The sequence below is a fragment of the Pagrus major genome, chromosome 18, assembly GCF_040436345.1.
Source record: "Pagrus major chromosome 18, Pma_NU_1.0".
NCBI classification, from domain to species: Eukaryota; Metazoa; Chordata; class Actinopteri; order Spariformes; family Sparidae; genus Pagrus; species Pagrus major.
The window spans coordinates 4957333-4975234 of NC_133232.1; the positions used below are offsets into that span (position 1 = coordinate 4957333).

The following is a 17902-nucleotide window of genomic DNA, read 5'->3' on the forward strand; positions in this document are numbered from 1 at the left end:
CAGTCAAACAAACTGAGACTTTTTCTCCATAAACATTTATTTTCAAATAGATTAAGAAAAAATAGATATTTTTTTACAACTTTTTTCTTTATATGACTTTTTATACAGTACTTTATGTGCATTTAGAAAAAACAACAAACAAACATCAGTTAATGAGGCAGCAGAGTGCCGGCAGCTCACAAAGGATTCTGGGAGAAGACGAAGAAATACAGAGAGAAGGAATCCAAAACAACCAGATCAGACTGGACCGGGTCTAAACTAGAGTAAAATGTGAACACAAATTTGTTTTGGGGTTTTTATAAAAGTGCAAATAAAAGCTCAGACTGTGAGCGGAGACATCAGAGCTGATTGTAACAGAAACCAGTTTGTTCTTGAAGTGAACACAAACACTCTCAGCTGATTTACATTCAGAGAGTTACCACACACACACACACACACACACTCAGTCAGACAGACACACACACTTAGTCAGACAGACAGACGGGTGGAGGATGGCGGTAACTAACAGTAACTTTACTCTGAACTTGAACACATGCGAGCGCAGAACTTTGGCAACACGGCAGGCTGAAGGTCGAGTGGCGACTATAAAATACGGCAGACATCTTGTTAGTGATGTCACAGTGCGGACAAGGGCGGGGGCGGAGCCCGGCGGGGTCACATAGTGTGTTTCTGGATTCCCGGGATGAACTCCTTGGCGTTGGGGTTCAGACTGCTGTTTATCTGGAGGAGGAGGAGAGAGTGATGACATCAGCAGGTCGGTTTAAAACAGAAACATCAGATTTCAAACAACATGTCCAGAGCCTGAACTCACCACGAGATCAAAGTCTGCGTCGGCGTGAACGTCTGTGTCGAGAACCAGCAGGCTGATCTGGTCCTGCAGCTGAGTGACGGTCTGAGCCGGGAGGTCTCTGGACGGGATGAACCACTCCCACTGCTCCTCCTCCTCCATCAGCTCCTGGATGCAGCGCTCGATGAACTCCTCCTCCCACAGCTCCTCCTCCACCTGCGCACACACACACACACACAAGGGCTGTGTCTCAATTCAGGGTCTGCATCCTTCAAGGACGCGGCCTTTGCGGCCCACGAAGGCCGGGTCCTTCGGAGGTTCCTTCGGAGGTACCTTCGAAAGCCGCGTCCACCATTGTTAAATGGGACGGTCTAGCCTTCGGAGCATTTCCTGCTTGCATCACCAGATGTACCCGCCCCTTACCCTTACGTCACGATTGTGAATGAAGAGATGCGTTAAAGTCTGTTTTGGTTCAAATCTATCAAACGCGTACATTTATTTGTGTGTGTACAAAAATTAACGACAAAATGTGTCAAATCTAAATTGAATTATCAACATTACAAAATAAACATGAACCCATTGGTGAATAACAACTATATTTACCATAGCATTACCAGCGTCACGTATTTTAACTGAAAGTTAAAATTTGGAGGTTTTATAGTCCCTTGAAGTTTAACATATCTGGCGTTGGATGTTCAAATGACTAAAAACCGAGTATAAACCCATTACTTAAATTTTAATGTCATGTCTGCGCCACTTGATGTCGCCATTTTCTCTTGCTTCCTCTTCTGTTTCGGGACTGAGCAGCGGTGCGCAAAGGATCTTGGGATATGGGAGGCCGCGAAGGATAGTTGCAGTGCGTCCTCCGAAAAGAGGGAAGGGCAGGCTGCATTTGTGGGCTGCATTTGGAGGAGCCTTCCAATTGGGACAGCCTTCGCGCGGCGTTGTGACGTAATTGGCCTTCAAATGCGCCCTTCGTGGGCTGCAGCCCCTGAATTGGGACACAGCCACAGTTCATCATGGAGGTGGTGTATCTGGGTCACATGACCAGAGGACATGTCTGCAGCAAACAGATTCAAAGGAGCAGACTGCTGTTTGTACACCATCAGTCAGGACGTCTTTTCTGTTTCAAATTTGCTGTTTCCTGGGTTTCAATAACAGAAAACGGCAAATTTGGGGTTTTTAAATGTCGGTCAGAGAAAATGAAAATTGAAGACGTCACTTTAGACTTTAAGTTTCTGCATTTTATCACTTTTTATTTACAAAATAACAATGATTTCATTGAGACTATCAATAACTTTTAGTCTTATTTTGTTTTGTTTCATATTATTTGGATATTTTTTCTTTCCACTGACCTCTAAAACATGAGTTCATGATCCATCAGAGTGAAAATGTCAGATTATTGATTATTGTTGATGGTGAAGTAGTGCAGAGTCGTGATAACACCACTAATGATTATTCTAATTATCAATTTAATTGATCAATTATTTGGGCTAATAAACTTTGAAAAAGCTGAAAAATGTCCATTAACACATTCGAACACAATGTGACATCATTTAGTGTATTGTGTTGTGTCACCAACTGTTTACTGACATTTGACTGTTTTCTTGAATTTCTTCTGATCGGCTAATTGATTAATTGCTGCAGCTCTAGATTCAACGACACAAATTTGTCTCCTCTTTTCATTGTCCTCCTGTTGTGAGGAAGCGATGACACAGTAACCAGATGGTACCGCAAAAATAATAGAGACAGAGTCAGGTCCGATAAAGGGTTTGATAAAAATGACAGAGAAATTAAGAACAGCTCTTCTGCAGGTGTTACGCTCTCGAGGGGATTACAGGTGGTGTGATGGTTCCTTTGTTGAACGTAAGTATTCACACTGGACAGCTGTAACTAATGATTATCTACTCAACTGACTGTCATTTTCATCCTTTAGTCAAAAATGTTCATCACAATTTCCCCGAGACAAAGTTCACTTATTAAAATAACAAAAAACTATAGTTCTATAAAAATAATTAACTTACAATGATATCAAACAGCTGCACGATCGATCTGTTAGTAGTCAACTATTAAATCAATCAGAGTATTTTGATAATCAGTGAATCAGTTTGAATAATTTAAAGTCTCCATTCTGTGATGTCAGCTCGTTAAATGTGAATATTTTCTCTTTTCTTTCCTCTGTGACAGTAAACTGGACAAAACACTGGTTGACATGTTTATACATTTTATCACGTTTTAGAGGCCAAACAACTGATTACTTAATCCAGAAAATAATAATCAGATTAATCAACAAGGAAAGTAATTATTAGCTGAAACTCAAACCAAAAATTTATATTTTTTTTGTGGATTTTAGCACCTTATATTTTTTAAGTAAATTTTTTTTAATGATAAAGTGATCTACTGACTGGAAATCAGTGGTGAAATGTCTACTCTGTGAATCTTTTTATTGTGTTTTTCATCTGTATGTTTTATGAATAAAAGGTCATTAACAGGTCAGCCCTCCTGTGACACCTGAGCCTCTGTTCATGCATATTTCTGGATATAAATAGTTGTGGATGACCTTCCTCTGATGACATAACCTGACCTGATTTCCAGCCGGACATGTCAGCTGTGTGTCGGTGTTTACGGGCTGTGTTTGCCCTTTAATAACTCGAGCCTCAGGTGTGTCACCGGTCCTGGTTCTCCTCACCTGTCTGTTGAACTCCTCCTCGTTCTCCATCCACATGTACTCTGCGAACGGGTTCTCCTCGGAGTTGAACTGGTTCATCAGGATGACCTCGTTGCTGATAGTCATGTTGGTGTTGACGTTGCTGAGTCTCGGGTCCTTCATGTCAGTCTCCTCACAGACAGCCTGGATCACCACAGACGGACCGACGACACTTTAACACACAGACACAGAGGGAGAGACACGGTTAACCGACGGACAGCGGACAGTCGGTGCGGTGTGTTCAGGGTCGCTGAGATGGCCGCTGTCTGACAGACAATAGCAGCCAGCTAGCGACTGTCGCTGACTGCCATTTTACAGTAAACACACCGGAATAAATATGTGACTTACATTAACAGAAACACACGAACACACACATTTAACAACGTCTCGTTAATGTAAGAAAATAAAACGTTGTGTTTCAATGAGTGAAATACCTGAAAACCTGGTTTGCTCGACGGCAGCGGGGCAGACGGTGAACTCTGTGAAGAACTCTGCTGTAACTGTCATGGCCGCGCTGCCTCTGTTTGTTTACATGGCTGACGTCACTCTGTGCTCGCTCCTGATTGGATAAACCGTCCTGCTGCCTTCACGTGCTCTACGTGACCTATAAAAAACAAAGGGGACAGTAGGAAGATCCTTTTTTGGACTTCGGACATGTGATTTAACCCACATTAATAATTCATGAGGTGTTTTAGCGCCACTGTATCTTTAAAGGACCTGTGTTAAAAACAAATGTGAGGTATGGAAGCCCAGTTGTGCCAGAAAAAAACCCAAAATCACATAGATTAAATATTTTAAGTGATACAATTACTAATTTAAAATATATAGTATATTTTGCAAATGCTATATTACATTTTAGTGCTCATCATATTGGACTTTAGTGGCTCTTCTATTTTTAGTAAATACTTTATTGAATTTTAGTGCACCTCACTGGTACTGTACTGGTTGAATGAGACACCTCTATTTTTATTGGCTTTAAGTGCTTTTAAATTTTGTATTGATTTTTTTTATAGAATTTTAAGGTGCACCTCATATTTTTGATTAATATTTTTAATGAAAAATCAACATTTTTTTCAATAGCTTCCAAGTCATGTGACCCAATGACTCAAGATCAATGCCGAAATGTCTCCCTGTACTGGTTAAATCAGACAAATATTTTAATATTTGATTTTAGTGTAACTTTTTTATCAATATTCTTTATGAAAAATCAGCGTTTTTTTCAGTATTTAGCATAGTAAAAAATGACAATTAAATGTACCTTTTACTGAACTTGCCTACAGTTTTGAAGAAGTTGTACTTTACTTGAGTATTTCCAATGTTCTGGTTCTTTTATCGTTCCACTACAATTTTGTGGCAAATGCTGTTATTTTTACTCAACTTCATTTTTTACAACTGTAGTTACTTAATAACTTTACTAATTTAATCAGCAATCTGACTTAAGAAATAATAATAATAATAAAAAGATTACAATAAACAGAGATATTCTGAATATAGAACAGAAAATCAGCCACACCAATAATCGGTCGACCTATATTATAAACATGTAAATATATATGTATACAGCTTATTCACCTTTCCTTCTAGGCGACTTTTGTTACTTAACTACATTCACTGCAATAATAATAATAATAATAATAATAATAATAAAATAATAATAACAATAATAATAATAATAATAAACTTTGCTCTTTTTTCGTGAGTTTCAATTAATCCAAAGTAATTTGCATAATGAAACACCATGTTTTCTCTCACCTCTGACCCCAATGCTCTTCCATAGTTACTGTGTGTACAGCATGGATGTATAATAGATCCATGGTGTACAGTCGTGTTCACACTCCGGAGCAGAAGATGGCGGTCGTGCATTAATAAGATGGCCGCCGTGAAACAAGAAGAAGAAGAAGAAGAAGAAGAAGAAGAAGAAGAAGAAGAAGGTCTGCAGCGGTCCAGTGGTGATGCTTATCTGTGTCCAAATTCAGTCTGCGCAGGCAGCCTCAGCTAGCAAGCTATCAACTAACATTACGTATTAGGAAAAGTTAAGGTAAGAGTGTCTATATTCACAAACATAACGTATATTATATATATTAACAGAGCCGTATGCAAAACTTGCACATGAGAAAATTGAACCTTGATTGAAGTTATAAACTATATTTATATTAGCTGGCTAACCACTAGCATTAGCACGTAGGAGCAGACTAGCCGCAACACAGGCTAATGACGTTAGCAGTGGATGTATGGAAAAGTTAGCCTCGGACGGCCTCTAGCTTCATGTGTCCCTTCAAGTAATCATCGTTTATGTTTTCTTACCATCGTATGTATTCATTCATTGATTCATTCATTTATCTATAAGTGACTCTGAATAAAAAAAAACATGTCAGTATTTTCTAAGTTGGAACGATAATAAAGGCTGTAATTTTAGCCAGCTAGCCCCGTTAGCTCACAGTAGCTTCTCGCTCTGTCCTCCATTCAAAACTTGTGTCACCAGTTTTCATGCAACTGCAGCCTCCCCAGATGTTCGTCACTGGTCAGATAGTTAAACTGTTAAAATGCTCATGTAGTTGATTCCCCATCGTTTCTTTATGAGAGCTACGAGGTAAAGTCTCGTTATTTTTGGGTGCAGTTCTTCCCTTTTCTTTCATTATAATTGGAAACTCTTTGTTCCTTTACGTTTTAAACAGAACGTTTATTTTCCCATAGAGGCTTTTTATTAATCACCTCTGTGATATCTGACACTCAGTGAGGATGTTTCCATCACTCTGTTCACATCAGGTCATTTCCTCCCTCCTGGTCTGAGGTGAATTTTGAGTCTTTACAGTCTGTTCTGTCTCCTTTCCTAGCCTTCTTTAACTGCCTCACAGCTTTCATCTGCTCAGGTGGCTGTTAATCACTCAGTCATGTTCTTCCTCTGCTGTTCATGCTCCTCTCCACTGGCTCCTGTTTCTTAGTGGAGGCAGCGTCTGAAGAATGTCTCTGCCTCATTGTGTTTCAGCAGAATCAGACAGAGAAGAGGACTTCCCCTTCACTTTAACACAAGACATTAACTGACACAAACTTCCCCCGTCCTTCAAACACAGACACTGTTTTGCCGCCTGCTTTGTTCTTGTCTTGAGACATTTGAAGCCGGAGAGCAGCTCCTCTTTGTGACGTCATGTCTCAGAAGTCGCAGTCAGACGCTCAGAAACACTTTGCCGTGGGTCGGGGGCTCCTCGCCGCCGCAGAGACCTTGAACTTCAGCATGAACGAACAGCGATCCAGCCGGCAGATGGGGGGCGTGTCCTCAGGTGTGGGGGTGGGTGGTGGTGGTGGCATGGAGGGCCAGGATGGCGGCTCCCAGATGTCCCGGCGTGGCGGCGGCAATCTTGGCAGCACTATGAAGCTTTTCGCCAGTTTGGGGCTGTCGCCCTCTGACCTGGACGCTCTGGCAGAGATCCCTGAAGAAGACATCAGCGTGGAGACGCTGCCGCACATCATCAGGCAGCTCAAGAGCCGCAAGGGAGACACAGGAGAACGGCGGTTGGGGTCCTCCATGTCCTCTGAAGCTGCGTATCGAGGAGGAAGGGACAGCTGGGATGACATGCCCATGGGCAGGATGGGCGGTCCTTCTCTGGGTCAGGGTTCAGCCCGGGGTCAGCCCTCTTCAGACTTTGGGTTCAGTTCTATGCAGGACGTCGCTTCCAGCCGAGGATATGGCTTAAATTACAGCAGTGGCAGCAGCGGCGGTGGAGGAGGTGGAGGCAGAGAGAGGCCGTACTCTGAGCTCTCCCACCATGACTCCTACAGCGGGATGGGCATGGGGCCGCCCACCTCCGACCAAGTCTTTATGCAGAGGAGGATGGGCTCCCCGTCCAACGGAAAAGTCCAAGACTTCTTGGGAGTCATGCCCTCCATGTTCCCCCACGTGTGCTCTCTTTGTGACTTTGACGTTCACTCCACCATGGTGAGTACCGTCCAGCCTCCTTCCTCTTTTCCTCTCGGACTAACGTTAAATGTTTCAGTTCAGAAAAACTGGGCTCGGCTCAGGTCTTTGGTCCACTTCAGTCAGTGAGTCCTGTCTTCACTGACTGGAGCTCCAGTTTCCTTGTTTAAATCACCTTACAGCATGTCTCATGTCCTCATGATCTTACAGCTGAAGCTCTGCAGCGTCAGTCAGGTTTCTCTTCAGTCATCAGGTCTCTTATCTGTTCACCCTTGTCTCAACATCCCTTAGCTAAATAATGTATTTATAACACATTTCTACACACACACACACACACACACACACACACACACACACACACACACTCAGCAGCAGATTTTAGTCTGTAAAGTACCTCCATGAGAATCAGCCCAGTCTGATACAGCACATCCTGGACCAATCAGCAGCTGTTTACATGATGACATCACACTTACCTCCAAACCTCAGTATCAGCTGTGTGAGGTAACAAAGAAAGGATCAATAATTACAGATTTGATAAGTGATTCATTAAGAGCCAAACAGATGGAACCAGCTCATCTTCCTCACAATTGGCTAATATTTGATAAAGCAGATCATATTGAGTCAGACTTCGAGTTCGGGTCTTAAATTCTGTGTGAGGATGATGATGGACGCGACTAATGCTTTGATATTTGGGTGAACTGTCCCTTTAACATAAGTGGATGAGTTTGTTGAGCCTCAGTTACTGTCTGAATCTGTAGGAGTGGAACCAACACCTGAACGGACTTCAACATGCTGAGAACAGACGGCTGCTGCTCAACATGTGAGACACACACACACACACACACACACACACACAGGTGATCCTCAGATGTTTGTTCCTGTTGGAGGTGTAACGCTGTGTAAATGTTTCAGGTATCCGGAGTGGGAGCCTGGGATGTCCTCAGGCAGAGGGTGAGTTAAAGATGTGATTGATGATTATTGATTGATGGTGTTGGTTGATGTTACAGTGAAGTGACTCATCAGCTTTATTACACATTAGTGCTTCATGTTGTCAGTTTGGTTTGAAGCAGCTGTCTGATGTCTGACTATCAGCTGGTCTCTGTGTTTCAGTGGAGGTCTTCTGGACACCCCCAACCTGTCTGCAGGGCTGCTGGGACCGGCCCCCATGTCTTCAGTCCAGACATCAGGAGGGATGTCCTCCAGCTGGGGTGAGACACACACTGCTCTTCTTCTTCTTCTTCTTCTTCTCCTCCCTCTTCTTGTTCTTAGCTGTGCCTGTAACCTCATCATTGGACAAACAAACCTAGCAGCATGTGTTTGTCACATTAGCTTCTCTGTACAGTCTGTGATGTTAAGTGTGTTTGTGTGTCAGGAGGAGTTGGAGGTCCTGGTCTGTCAGGAAAAAACCAGTCTGGACAAAACCAGGTCAGTTTGTTCTCCTCTGTCTGTGTCTTCAGCTCAAAGCACAGTTATTACATGTCTTAATATTTGGGCTGTTGCGTGTGTTTGTCCTCAAATTGAACGTCATGTCTCCTCAGATGAGGAGCAGAGTGGTGGTGGTGAAGTACGACAGGAAGCCTCTGAGCAACAAGACTCTGTTTGCTTTCACTGAGCAGTTTGGCTGCCTCAGAGAGCACCTGGTCCTGAAGAACAAGGTGGAGAACAGGTTTAACACCCACAGCTGAGCTACAGCCTCACTGTTGTTAAATCTTCATGTTCATCACTGGTAGTCAGAGTTCAAAGTTCACTGATAATGTCCCAAACTGTTTGTCTCCGTCAGGCCTTCCTAGAGATGAACAGTCACGAGGAGGCTCTGGACATGGTCACCTACTACGAGCAGCACCCGGCGTCTCTGTACGGCAAACCACTCACCTTCTACCTGTCCAAGAGGCTGCTGGTCATCGAGGTAACAGCTGCCGCCATCATCTTCTCGCTGTGTGACAACGTCTCCAGCTTCTTACTCTGTGTTTGTGTTTGACCTTCAGAAAGACAGTCGATCGACAGACAGGTCGATGGACAGGTCGATGGACAGGTCGATGGACAGGTCGATGGACAGGTCGATGGACAGGCCGATGGACAGACCTGTCAAAGGTCAAGGCAGCCAGGTGGTTTTCTTCTCCAACCTGCCCAGAGAGGAGGAGAAGAAGAAGGAGCTGCTGACCATCGCTGGACGCTTCGGCATCGTGGAGAAACACCTCTTCTTAACGGACCAGGTGAGCCGGGAGACCTTTCACCAGACACTTCCTGTTTCTCACCTGAGTAAAAATTGTCACAGATTTTAGTGTCAACCAGGTGACTCGTGTTGATCTGGAGAGTTTCTAACAGTTGGGCTCAGAATGATGGATTTGAACATTTTCCTGAGCTGTGACCGGCTGCTGAATCTGTCCTTCTGTCTGTGTCCTTCTGTCTGTGTCCTTCTGTCTGTGTTCGTCTATCTGTGTCTGTCTGTCCAGGCGTTCGTCCAGCTGGGGACTCCGGAGGACGCTGAGATGCTGGTAAAGTATTACAGCGTGAACCCGCTCAACATCAAAGGACGACCGATCCGCCTCAACATCTGCACCAAGTACAAGACCCTGAAGTGAGTCAGACCACACCTCCAGTCACCTGGTTACCATGACGACAACACCTGTTTTATGACATTCTGTTTTTTATTGTTATTAAACGTCACAGATGTAGGGCTTCAAGTTCACATCATTTTCTTTATCAGTTATTTTGGCAGGTATTTTCCTGATGAATTAATTTGTTTTTGGGATACTAAATGCAAGAAATTATAATAAATATGAGATGTTTACATTTGTTTTCACTGTCCAACAGTCAAAAAACACAAAGAAATCAAAGAAAAACAGGAAATATTCCCGTTGTAGAAGCTTCAAACTGTAAATCATTGAAGTATTAAAGACTTTACTCAGTCGATCAACAGAAAATCATTCTGCAGCAGGTTTTATATACACTAACATACAGATAAACATATACATGCGTCATATAGACTTAATGTCTGAGTGATGGATGTATATGTTTATCTGTGTATGTTGAATTAGTAATGCTGGTTTTTAAACGATCTTAAACATTCTGACGTCTGACTGCAGAAACTGCTCACATCACATTCTCCTGTCTGTGTATCAGTGTGAACCGCAGACAGGCCGGTGCCGGTGGAGACAGTCGAGGCTCCAGGAATCGCGGAGCAAACACCACCTCGTCCTCCTCCTCCTTCGGCTCTGGAGCCAGGACCTCCTCCGGCTCCCTCAGAACCTCCTCGTCCAAATCCTTGTCCGGCTCCAGGAGCAGAGAGGAGAAGAAGAAGGAGGAGGAGAACAAAGTGAAGCCTGCAGCAGAGGAGGAGGAGGAGGTCTCAGGAGTGATGGAGGCGGAGGACGGAGGGGAGGAGGTGGGGGAGGAGCAGGTAAACGACGGAGACGCAGAGGGGGAGGTGCCAGAGAGAGCAGAGTCTGTGAAGGAGACGGTGGAGGAGTCTGAGGACATCCTGCAGGAGGAGGTGAGAAACATGAAAGCTTTATTAACAAGCAACAATGATGACATGACACAGAAACTTAACGTATACTGTGACTCCTAAAGTTAGACACATAATCAAAAGAAGAATCATATAGATTACAAGTTTTTAATTAAAAGCAAAAATAAATGATTTAATAGATTTCATGATTTAACTTAAGTGAAGCTTCAGTTTAAACTTCGACTAGTTGACTTGTGTAAAAGTGTCTTATCTTAAAGCAACAATTAGCTGGCGTTTTTTATTTTAAAAATAGATACTTTTTATAAAGAAGCATTCAACTAGGAAGACATCACATTTATAAAGTTATAAGTTATATTAAAGGAACAGTTCACCCAAAAAGTAAAATTCAGTCATTATCTCCTCAGCCTAGGGAAGCCCAGATATTTATTGTCTGGTGATCCATTTTCTCTCCTGTGGTTCTGACCTGAGAACTGGTGCAACAACAAAACAATGTACCTGGATAATCTTTCTAACCTCTTTTTGGAAAAAATCTCTTGATTTTAAGAAAAATTCAGAAGGAAATTTCTTTTTTTAAATTTTATTTTTTCTTTGGGAGAAATGTGACACTGACGGCAGATTAGCACCAGTTATAACACATTCGTCTCCAAAACAAAGATGTGACAGTGATGTTACATCACCTGCAGATACAACAGATGCACGTTGTGTTTACTGAACACAGAGAAATTAAAACTCCCCTGGAAGAAAACATGGACGCTGTTAGTCCTATTGGGAACATGAGGAAGTTGAACACTGCTGTCTCTTGTGGTCATAACGGTCACACTTTCCACTTGGTTTCACACATGAGAAGAAAAACTTTCCTCCTGCTATTTCCAGGTTCCTGATGGTGGTGATGTCACTGACGACACGGCCGGAGCTGTGGGCAGGGCTGATGGTGAGGCTGCGCAGGGGGCGGAGACAGAGGGACAAACAGAACCAACAGAAACTGAAGAACATGAGAACAAAGAAGAACCAAACACAGAACCAGGAGAGAGTTCAGAGGCTGTGGAGGGAGATCAGCCTGCAGACGAGGTGAACATGAAGCCTCCAACATCTCCTGATCTTAAACAATCTGACTTCATGTTACTGACGGTTTAAAGCTCCGCATTAGATTTATTTATTTATTTTAAACTTTAAGGACGTTTTGTTTTCGTTGCTTCCTAAAAGTTTGAATGTTCAGGGTAAGAGATGGCGTGTTTCTGTCCAGCTGAAGATGTCTGTTATCAGTTTGATCAGGACTTCCTGGAGAACATGGAGGACTTCGTGACGCTGGACGAACTGGCGGAGGACGAGGATGAAGCCGGCGGACAGTCGGACACCATCGGTACCTGATGATTTATTACTGAACTGATTTTTGCTTTGAGCTTTGATTTATTTAACTTTTAAATCATGTTGTTGGCTTGTGGTGATACTTCAGATGAAACATGTCTAAAACTAATCAAACATTGTGTCTTTGTGTGTCTTGTTCTGTGCAGACAACACCAGGAAAGGGGTAAGTAACCATCACGACTGTTCTTTAAAACACTCTGAGTCCAAAATGTATCAAAACAAAAGTTAAAGTGAGAACACGTCACATTTAACGTCAGTTTAAAAACCCAGACATGCAGAAACACACAGAAAGCTGTTTGTCATTAAAGGTTGTGAGTGTTGGTGTGTTGTTGTCATCAGGGGATGAGGGTGATCAACATCGTCGGGTTCAGACGAGGTTACAACTTCCTCAATGAGCTGCTTGGACTCGCTAAACCTTTTGGGAAGGTGGTGAAACACCTGGTGCTGGACCTGAGACCTGAGGTACACACGACTGTTTGATTAATCTCCTCCATCAGGGGGCGCTGTCTGCTGCAGGGTGGAGGCAGAACTGCACACAAACACTGACCGTCTTCAGCCGACAGCTGCTTTCTGAGTTATTTGTTGTCTGACATGAATCTGTCATGTTCACCTGTCTCTCCTCCTGAGCAGGCGTACCTTCAGTTCGAGACGGAAGAAGAAGCTCGAGCGATGGCCAAGTTTTACAGCAGCAACATCACGGCGTCTGTGTGCGGCCGCCCGGTCAGGATCAGCCACTCCATGAGCTACCCCACCATCCAGGTGAACACACCTGCTCACTGACTTCCCCTCAGAGCTCATGTGACGACATTCCTGTAGCATTAGGCCACGCCTCCAAAGGTTTGCAGAACAGAACAGATTACAGAAAAACAGGAAATGATGCCCAAAAACAATTAAAACACAGAAGATGAAGATTAGATGAAGTATGAGACGGCGCAGAAAAAAAGGTGGAAGTATAGTTCTGACATGTTGGTTGTGGAGGTCAGGTTCATATTATTAGTATTTTCAGGTTTCTTTCCTCTGTGACAGTGAACGGAAGACAAATCAAAACATTTAAATAACTAATCAATGTGTCCAGAAAGTCATCAATGGTGAAAATGATCGTCTCCGCTCTGTCCTGTCGTCTCCCCTCTGTCCTGACGTCTCCTCTCTGTCCTGTCGTCTCCCCTCTGTCCCGATGTCTCCCCTCTGTCCTGACGTCTCCTCTCTGTCTGTGGTCCAGTGTGGGTCCAGTAAGGTGGTCTACGTCGGGCAGATCCCCACCAGTAAATTCTCTGACGACGCCATCCTGAAACTGGCCGAGCCGTTCGGGAGAGTCAAGAAGTATTTCACCAACAGGCTGAAGAGAGAGGTACAGAACCAGAACCAGGACTGACTGAGTCCTGAACAGACCCAGGACTGTACCCTGTGTGTTGAGTGACTGATGTTTTGTGTCTTCAGTGTTTCATCGAGATGGAGAACGCAGAGGAAGCAGAGAAAATGGCCGAACACTGTAAAGGAAATCCACCAAAGTTGAGCGGGAAACGCCTGACCGTCTACGTCAGCAGGAAGTACCGACAGCTCAAACACGGGTGGGTTTCTTCTTCTGTGGTGAACTCTTTTCAGAGTCCTGTTTCACAGTTCTGTCATGTGAAACTGTTGTTGTTTGTTCAGACATCGCTGTCCGAGCGCCGCCAAGAGAGAGAACAGCAGCACGTCACCGAAACCCTCCAAACACCCTGAAGAACCTCCGGCCAAGAAACCCAAAGAGGAGGAGGTGGGAGAGGAGGAGGAGGAGGAGGAGGAGGGAGGAGAGGAAGAGAAACTAAAGGAGGAAGAAGAGAAGGAGGAAGAAAAGGAGGAGGAGAAGAAGGAGGAAGAGGTGCAGAGTTCTGATGTGAGCAGCGTCGATGAGAAGAGAGAAGAAAAAACGGAGAAGATTCCTGAAGATTCTGATCAGAACCAGAAGAGCTGCCAGGAGGTGGGTCACATGATCACTTTCTGTTTATACTGCACTTTATTTACAGTCCGAACACTTGGCATGTTTTTAACCATCTCTTCAGAATAAAAGTCCATAAATCCACCAGAGAATCTTCATGTTTCAAAGTAATCCATTACATCCATGAGTACCCTGCAGACAGCAGCTGCTAACGGCTCATTCAGCTCACTTTTTAACAGAGGTGATGGTCATGCTAGCTGCTATGTGAGGCTAACATGCTGCCATCTTAGTTTAGGGCATTAGCATGCTAACAGTTAACAGACGAGGCTAAACATGTAGCACTGGAATGATTCTGACTGATCTGAAGTCAGCTGATTTCTGCTCCTCTGGGCTGCAGGAGGTGAAACAGGAGGAGCAGCTGGAGGTGATGGAGACATCGACCAATCAGAACGGACAGACGGAGGCTCCCCCGCCGGCTGAAAACAAACCCAGCGTGGCGTCTCTGCCGCTGCCGCCACACGACCCCGACAGCCCCATCGGTGAGAAAACAGGACAGATATTCATCATGTTGACATCCAGACAGTGATGAACGTCTGACAACACATCTCTGATCTGTTGTTTTAACTCTGAAGAGGACAGAAAGCTAATTTTATAACTTTATTTTATTAAATCTGTTTACAGAGGAGCATTCGGGAGTCATCCTGAAAAAATCACTAATAATTATTTCATATCAAGAGTTTTTCCAACAGAAGAAAAAGAAACTTGTGTCAGCAGTTAAAATAATTCACTGCTGTGACTTTGTCCTTTTTAGTTTCTCAGTTGTAGCTTCAAGAGTTTTTTTTGTTTTATCTTCTATCTGTTTGAAAACCTGAATAATAAACACAAATAATCTTCATCTTCATCACTGAACACTTTAACATTATGTGTTTGTCCAGGTGTTGAACATGTGAAGATGGGTTATTATTGCCGCGTCTGCTTCCTGTTTTACTCCAACGAAGAGACGGCGAAGAAGACGCACTGCAGCAGCCAGGCACACTACGACAAGCTGCAGGTGAGACACGACTCCGCCCACACTGTACCACACCTGCCACAGAGCCCCGCCCACACTGTACCACACCTGCCACAGAGCCCCGCCCACACTGGCACCAGAGCCCCGCCCACACTGTACCACACCTGCCACACAGCTCCGCCCACACTGTATCACACTGGCAACAGAGCCCCGGCCACATGTACCACACCTGCCGCAGACAAATGAAAGTAACCTGACATTTCCTCGTTTCAGAAATACCTGGAGAAGGAGCAGACCAAAGCAGAGAAGAAGAAAGGGAAGAAGATGACGGCGTGAGAACACTGATTTCATCCAGCGCAGGAAGACGAGTGGGATTTTTTTTAATTTGACTTTGATTTCAGTTCGTTAAAGTCTGATTAACTGTCAGAGTTGTTGCTGTGGTGATGACTCAGACGGTGAAGCGTGTTGGTCGTCGGCCTGCGATGTGAATGATGTGCGAGCTGCTGCAGACGGACTGTGAAAGAAAAATGAATAGAAAAGTTGAACAGACTCTGGTCCAACACTCGCCCGTCTGTTTCCATGGAAACGGTTGTTGTTTTTGGACGGACATTGGCTGTAAGCGAGCTTTAACTCAGAATTATTTTCATGAATGATTTGGTCCATAAATCATCAGAACTTGTACAAATGTCTTAAAATGTCGACAAAAGAAACGATGAATGGAATATTTGAGTAGTTACTGATTTTTCTTCTGTTGCTTTAAATATTTGATTTATTAACCAGTAGTTTCAGCTTGAAACTAAATCTTTCTGGATTTTGGACGGATGACGCGCTGAAGACGTCACCTTGTGTTTGGGAAAAATGATCAATCAAGAAAGTGACAAACAGACGAATCAATAAATATTTTGATATTCAGGAAAAAAAAAATAAAGTCAGAAAATCATCAATCTGCGCTGAAACACTGTTGAAGCAGTCGTCATGTTTTTGGACAGATGGACATGCGAGTGTTGGATTAAAGGAATAGTTCAGGAACAGTGTATCCATCCGCCAAGTGGCAGGAATTCCTTCCACAGAAGTGCTGGGCGGATGGATACACAAGTTGGTTAGAAAGTAGTTCCAAAAAACCACAAACTGGTTTTTACATTTGTTTCTTTTAAGTTAAATTACGTTAAGATGTGTTGACCAGATTTAAAGACGTTTTTGTTTCTAATGAAGTCTTTTGATCGTCATGGAGAACAAACTGAATGTGTTTCTTGTTTTTATGCCTGAATGTTTCTGTTTTCTAAAATAAACAGGCTTCTTCAAATGTGATGTTTAGTTTTTTAAAGGATTTTACACGACTGAAATTTAACTTGAATTTTTTAACCACAAAAGAAGAAAACTCGATATCGTGAGGTACAAAGTCACAGCTTTATTTTAAAATGTACAACTTTTCAGTTTCAGCTCATTTTACGATCGACAGAAATAAGTTACTCAACATCTGAGACAGGCCGACAGGAAGCTGAACACTGTTTGTTTTTTCTGGTTGAAACTGAATCTTTCTCAATGCCGGAATTATTTTGAATCTGTTAAAACGCATGTGTTACGGGCAGATCGGAGATTCCCCAAGCTCTACACTGTGTTCCAAATTATTATGCATATACTGTTTTTTGTTCTTTTTTCCCAAATAGTTTATACAATTGGCAGCCAATAGGATTTTTTTTATTCCTCAACAATTATATTGTAATCTGGATTTTATTAAACAAAATTACCGATGATGACAAATAACTCAAAATGCAGTTTATTATACAAAACAGAAGAAAATGATTGAAAACAGAAATTTTCTATTTCAATCAAAAACATTGTTACAGATCTAGTTACATATTAACATAGGAGCTCTTCTTTCATATCACCTTAACAACTCTCTCAGCCGTTGAACTTGTAAGTCCATGTAGTTTCTGCCTGTGTTTCCTTTGAGGATGTCAGAATCGCCTCACAGAGCTGCTGTTTCGAGGTAACCTGCCACTGCCTCCCCAGCTTCAAATACCTGTTTGCTACTCATCGGTGGCTTTTTCACAGCTGCTTTCTTAATACGCCTTCATCTGAACGAACCCGTGCTGAATCACATAGAAATCTTTTAACAGTACGATGATCTCATTTTTGTGAAATATCCAATGTTTTCTTACCTTTTGCAGGATACTGCACTATTGCACTTTTCATCTGCAGAAAGATCCTTTTTCCTCATATTGCATGAAACCTGTGACTTGCTTAATAATGTGGAACAACCTCAAGTAGTTTCCCTTTTATTAGGCTCACCTGGCAAACTAATTACCAAATGTGTGTGAGATGATGTCAGTGATGTAAACAGAGGAGAAGCAGCACAATGGAAAACTTTCATTGAAAAACTAAAAATCAAATGTTTGTTTAATTGAAATTGTATTTGCACAATAATTTGGAACACAGTGCAGGTCGCAGGTCATCAGGAGCTGTTGGGTTCACCTGTGATGTTCTCAGCTGTCTGCACCTTCACCTTTGGAGAAGGTGAAGTGGGAAAAACACCTGAGAATCTTCATGCTTCAAAGTAATCCATTACATCCATGAGTACCCTGCAGACAGCAGCTGCTAACGGCTCATTCAGCTCACTTTTTAACAGGTGATGGTCATGCTAGCTGCTATGTGAGGCTAACATGCCGCCATCACAAAGAAAAGTTTCCCAGCCTGCGACCCCTTCAGGTCCTTCAGGTTCTGTTTTCTGGGGAAA

General features: G+C 43.1%; 2 protein-coding genes across 4 annotated transcripts; one reads left to right on the plus strand and one right to left on the minus strand.

Annotated features, from left to right (window-relative positions):
• Positions 1–16: 16 nt before the first annotated feature.
• On the minus strand, positions 17–4010 carry LOC141013396 (polyadenylate-binding protein-interacting protein 2-like). The gene is made up of 4 exons (XM_073487106.1): positions 3929–4010; positions 3477–3666; positions 812–1003; positions 17–720 (listed from the first exon to the last, which is right to left on the minus strand). The coding sequence occupies exons 2-4, from the start codon at positions 3615–3617 to the stop codon at positions 655–657; spliced, it is 399 nt and encodes a 132-aa protein (XP_073343207.1). The 5' UTR covers positions 3618–3666; positions 3929–4010; the 3' UTR covers positions 17–654.
• Positions 4011–5465: 1455 nt separating this feature from the next.
• Positions 5466–16468, plus strand: matr3l1.2 (matrin 3-like 1.2). Of its 3 annotated transcripts, none has more exons than XM_073487442.1 (22): positions 5466–5532; positions 6484–7428; positions 8166–8227; positions 8320–8358; positions 8518–8615; positions 8780–8832; positions 8946–9062; positions 9188–9313; positions 9393–9620; positions 9861–9985; positions 10531–10900; positions 11750–11944; positions 12140–12236; positions 12388–12404; positions 12581–12703; positions 12872–13000; positions 13461–13589; positions 13679–13809; positions 13892–14198; positions 14554–14695; positions 15092–15207; positions 15439–16468. In XM_073487442.1, the coding sequence occupies exons 2-22, from the start codon at positions 6640–6642 to the stop codon at positions 15499–15501; spliced, it is 3456 nt and encodes a 1151-aa protein (XP_073343543.1). In that variant the 5' UTR covers positions 5466–5532; positions 6484–6639; the 3' UTR covers positions 15502–16468. The 3 variants fall into 3 exon arrangements, with proteins under 3 accessions (XP_073343543.1, XP_073343541.1, XP_073343542.1); XM_073487440.1 differs by having other exon boundaries at positions 5467–5532; positions 6350–7428; XM_073487441.1 differs by having other exon boundaries at positions 5474–5532; positions 6481–7428.
• The last annotated feature ends 1434 nt before the right edge of the window (positions 16469–17902 follow it).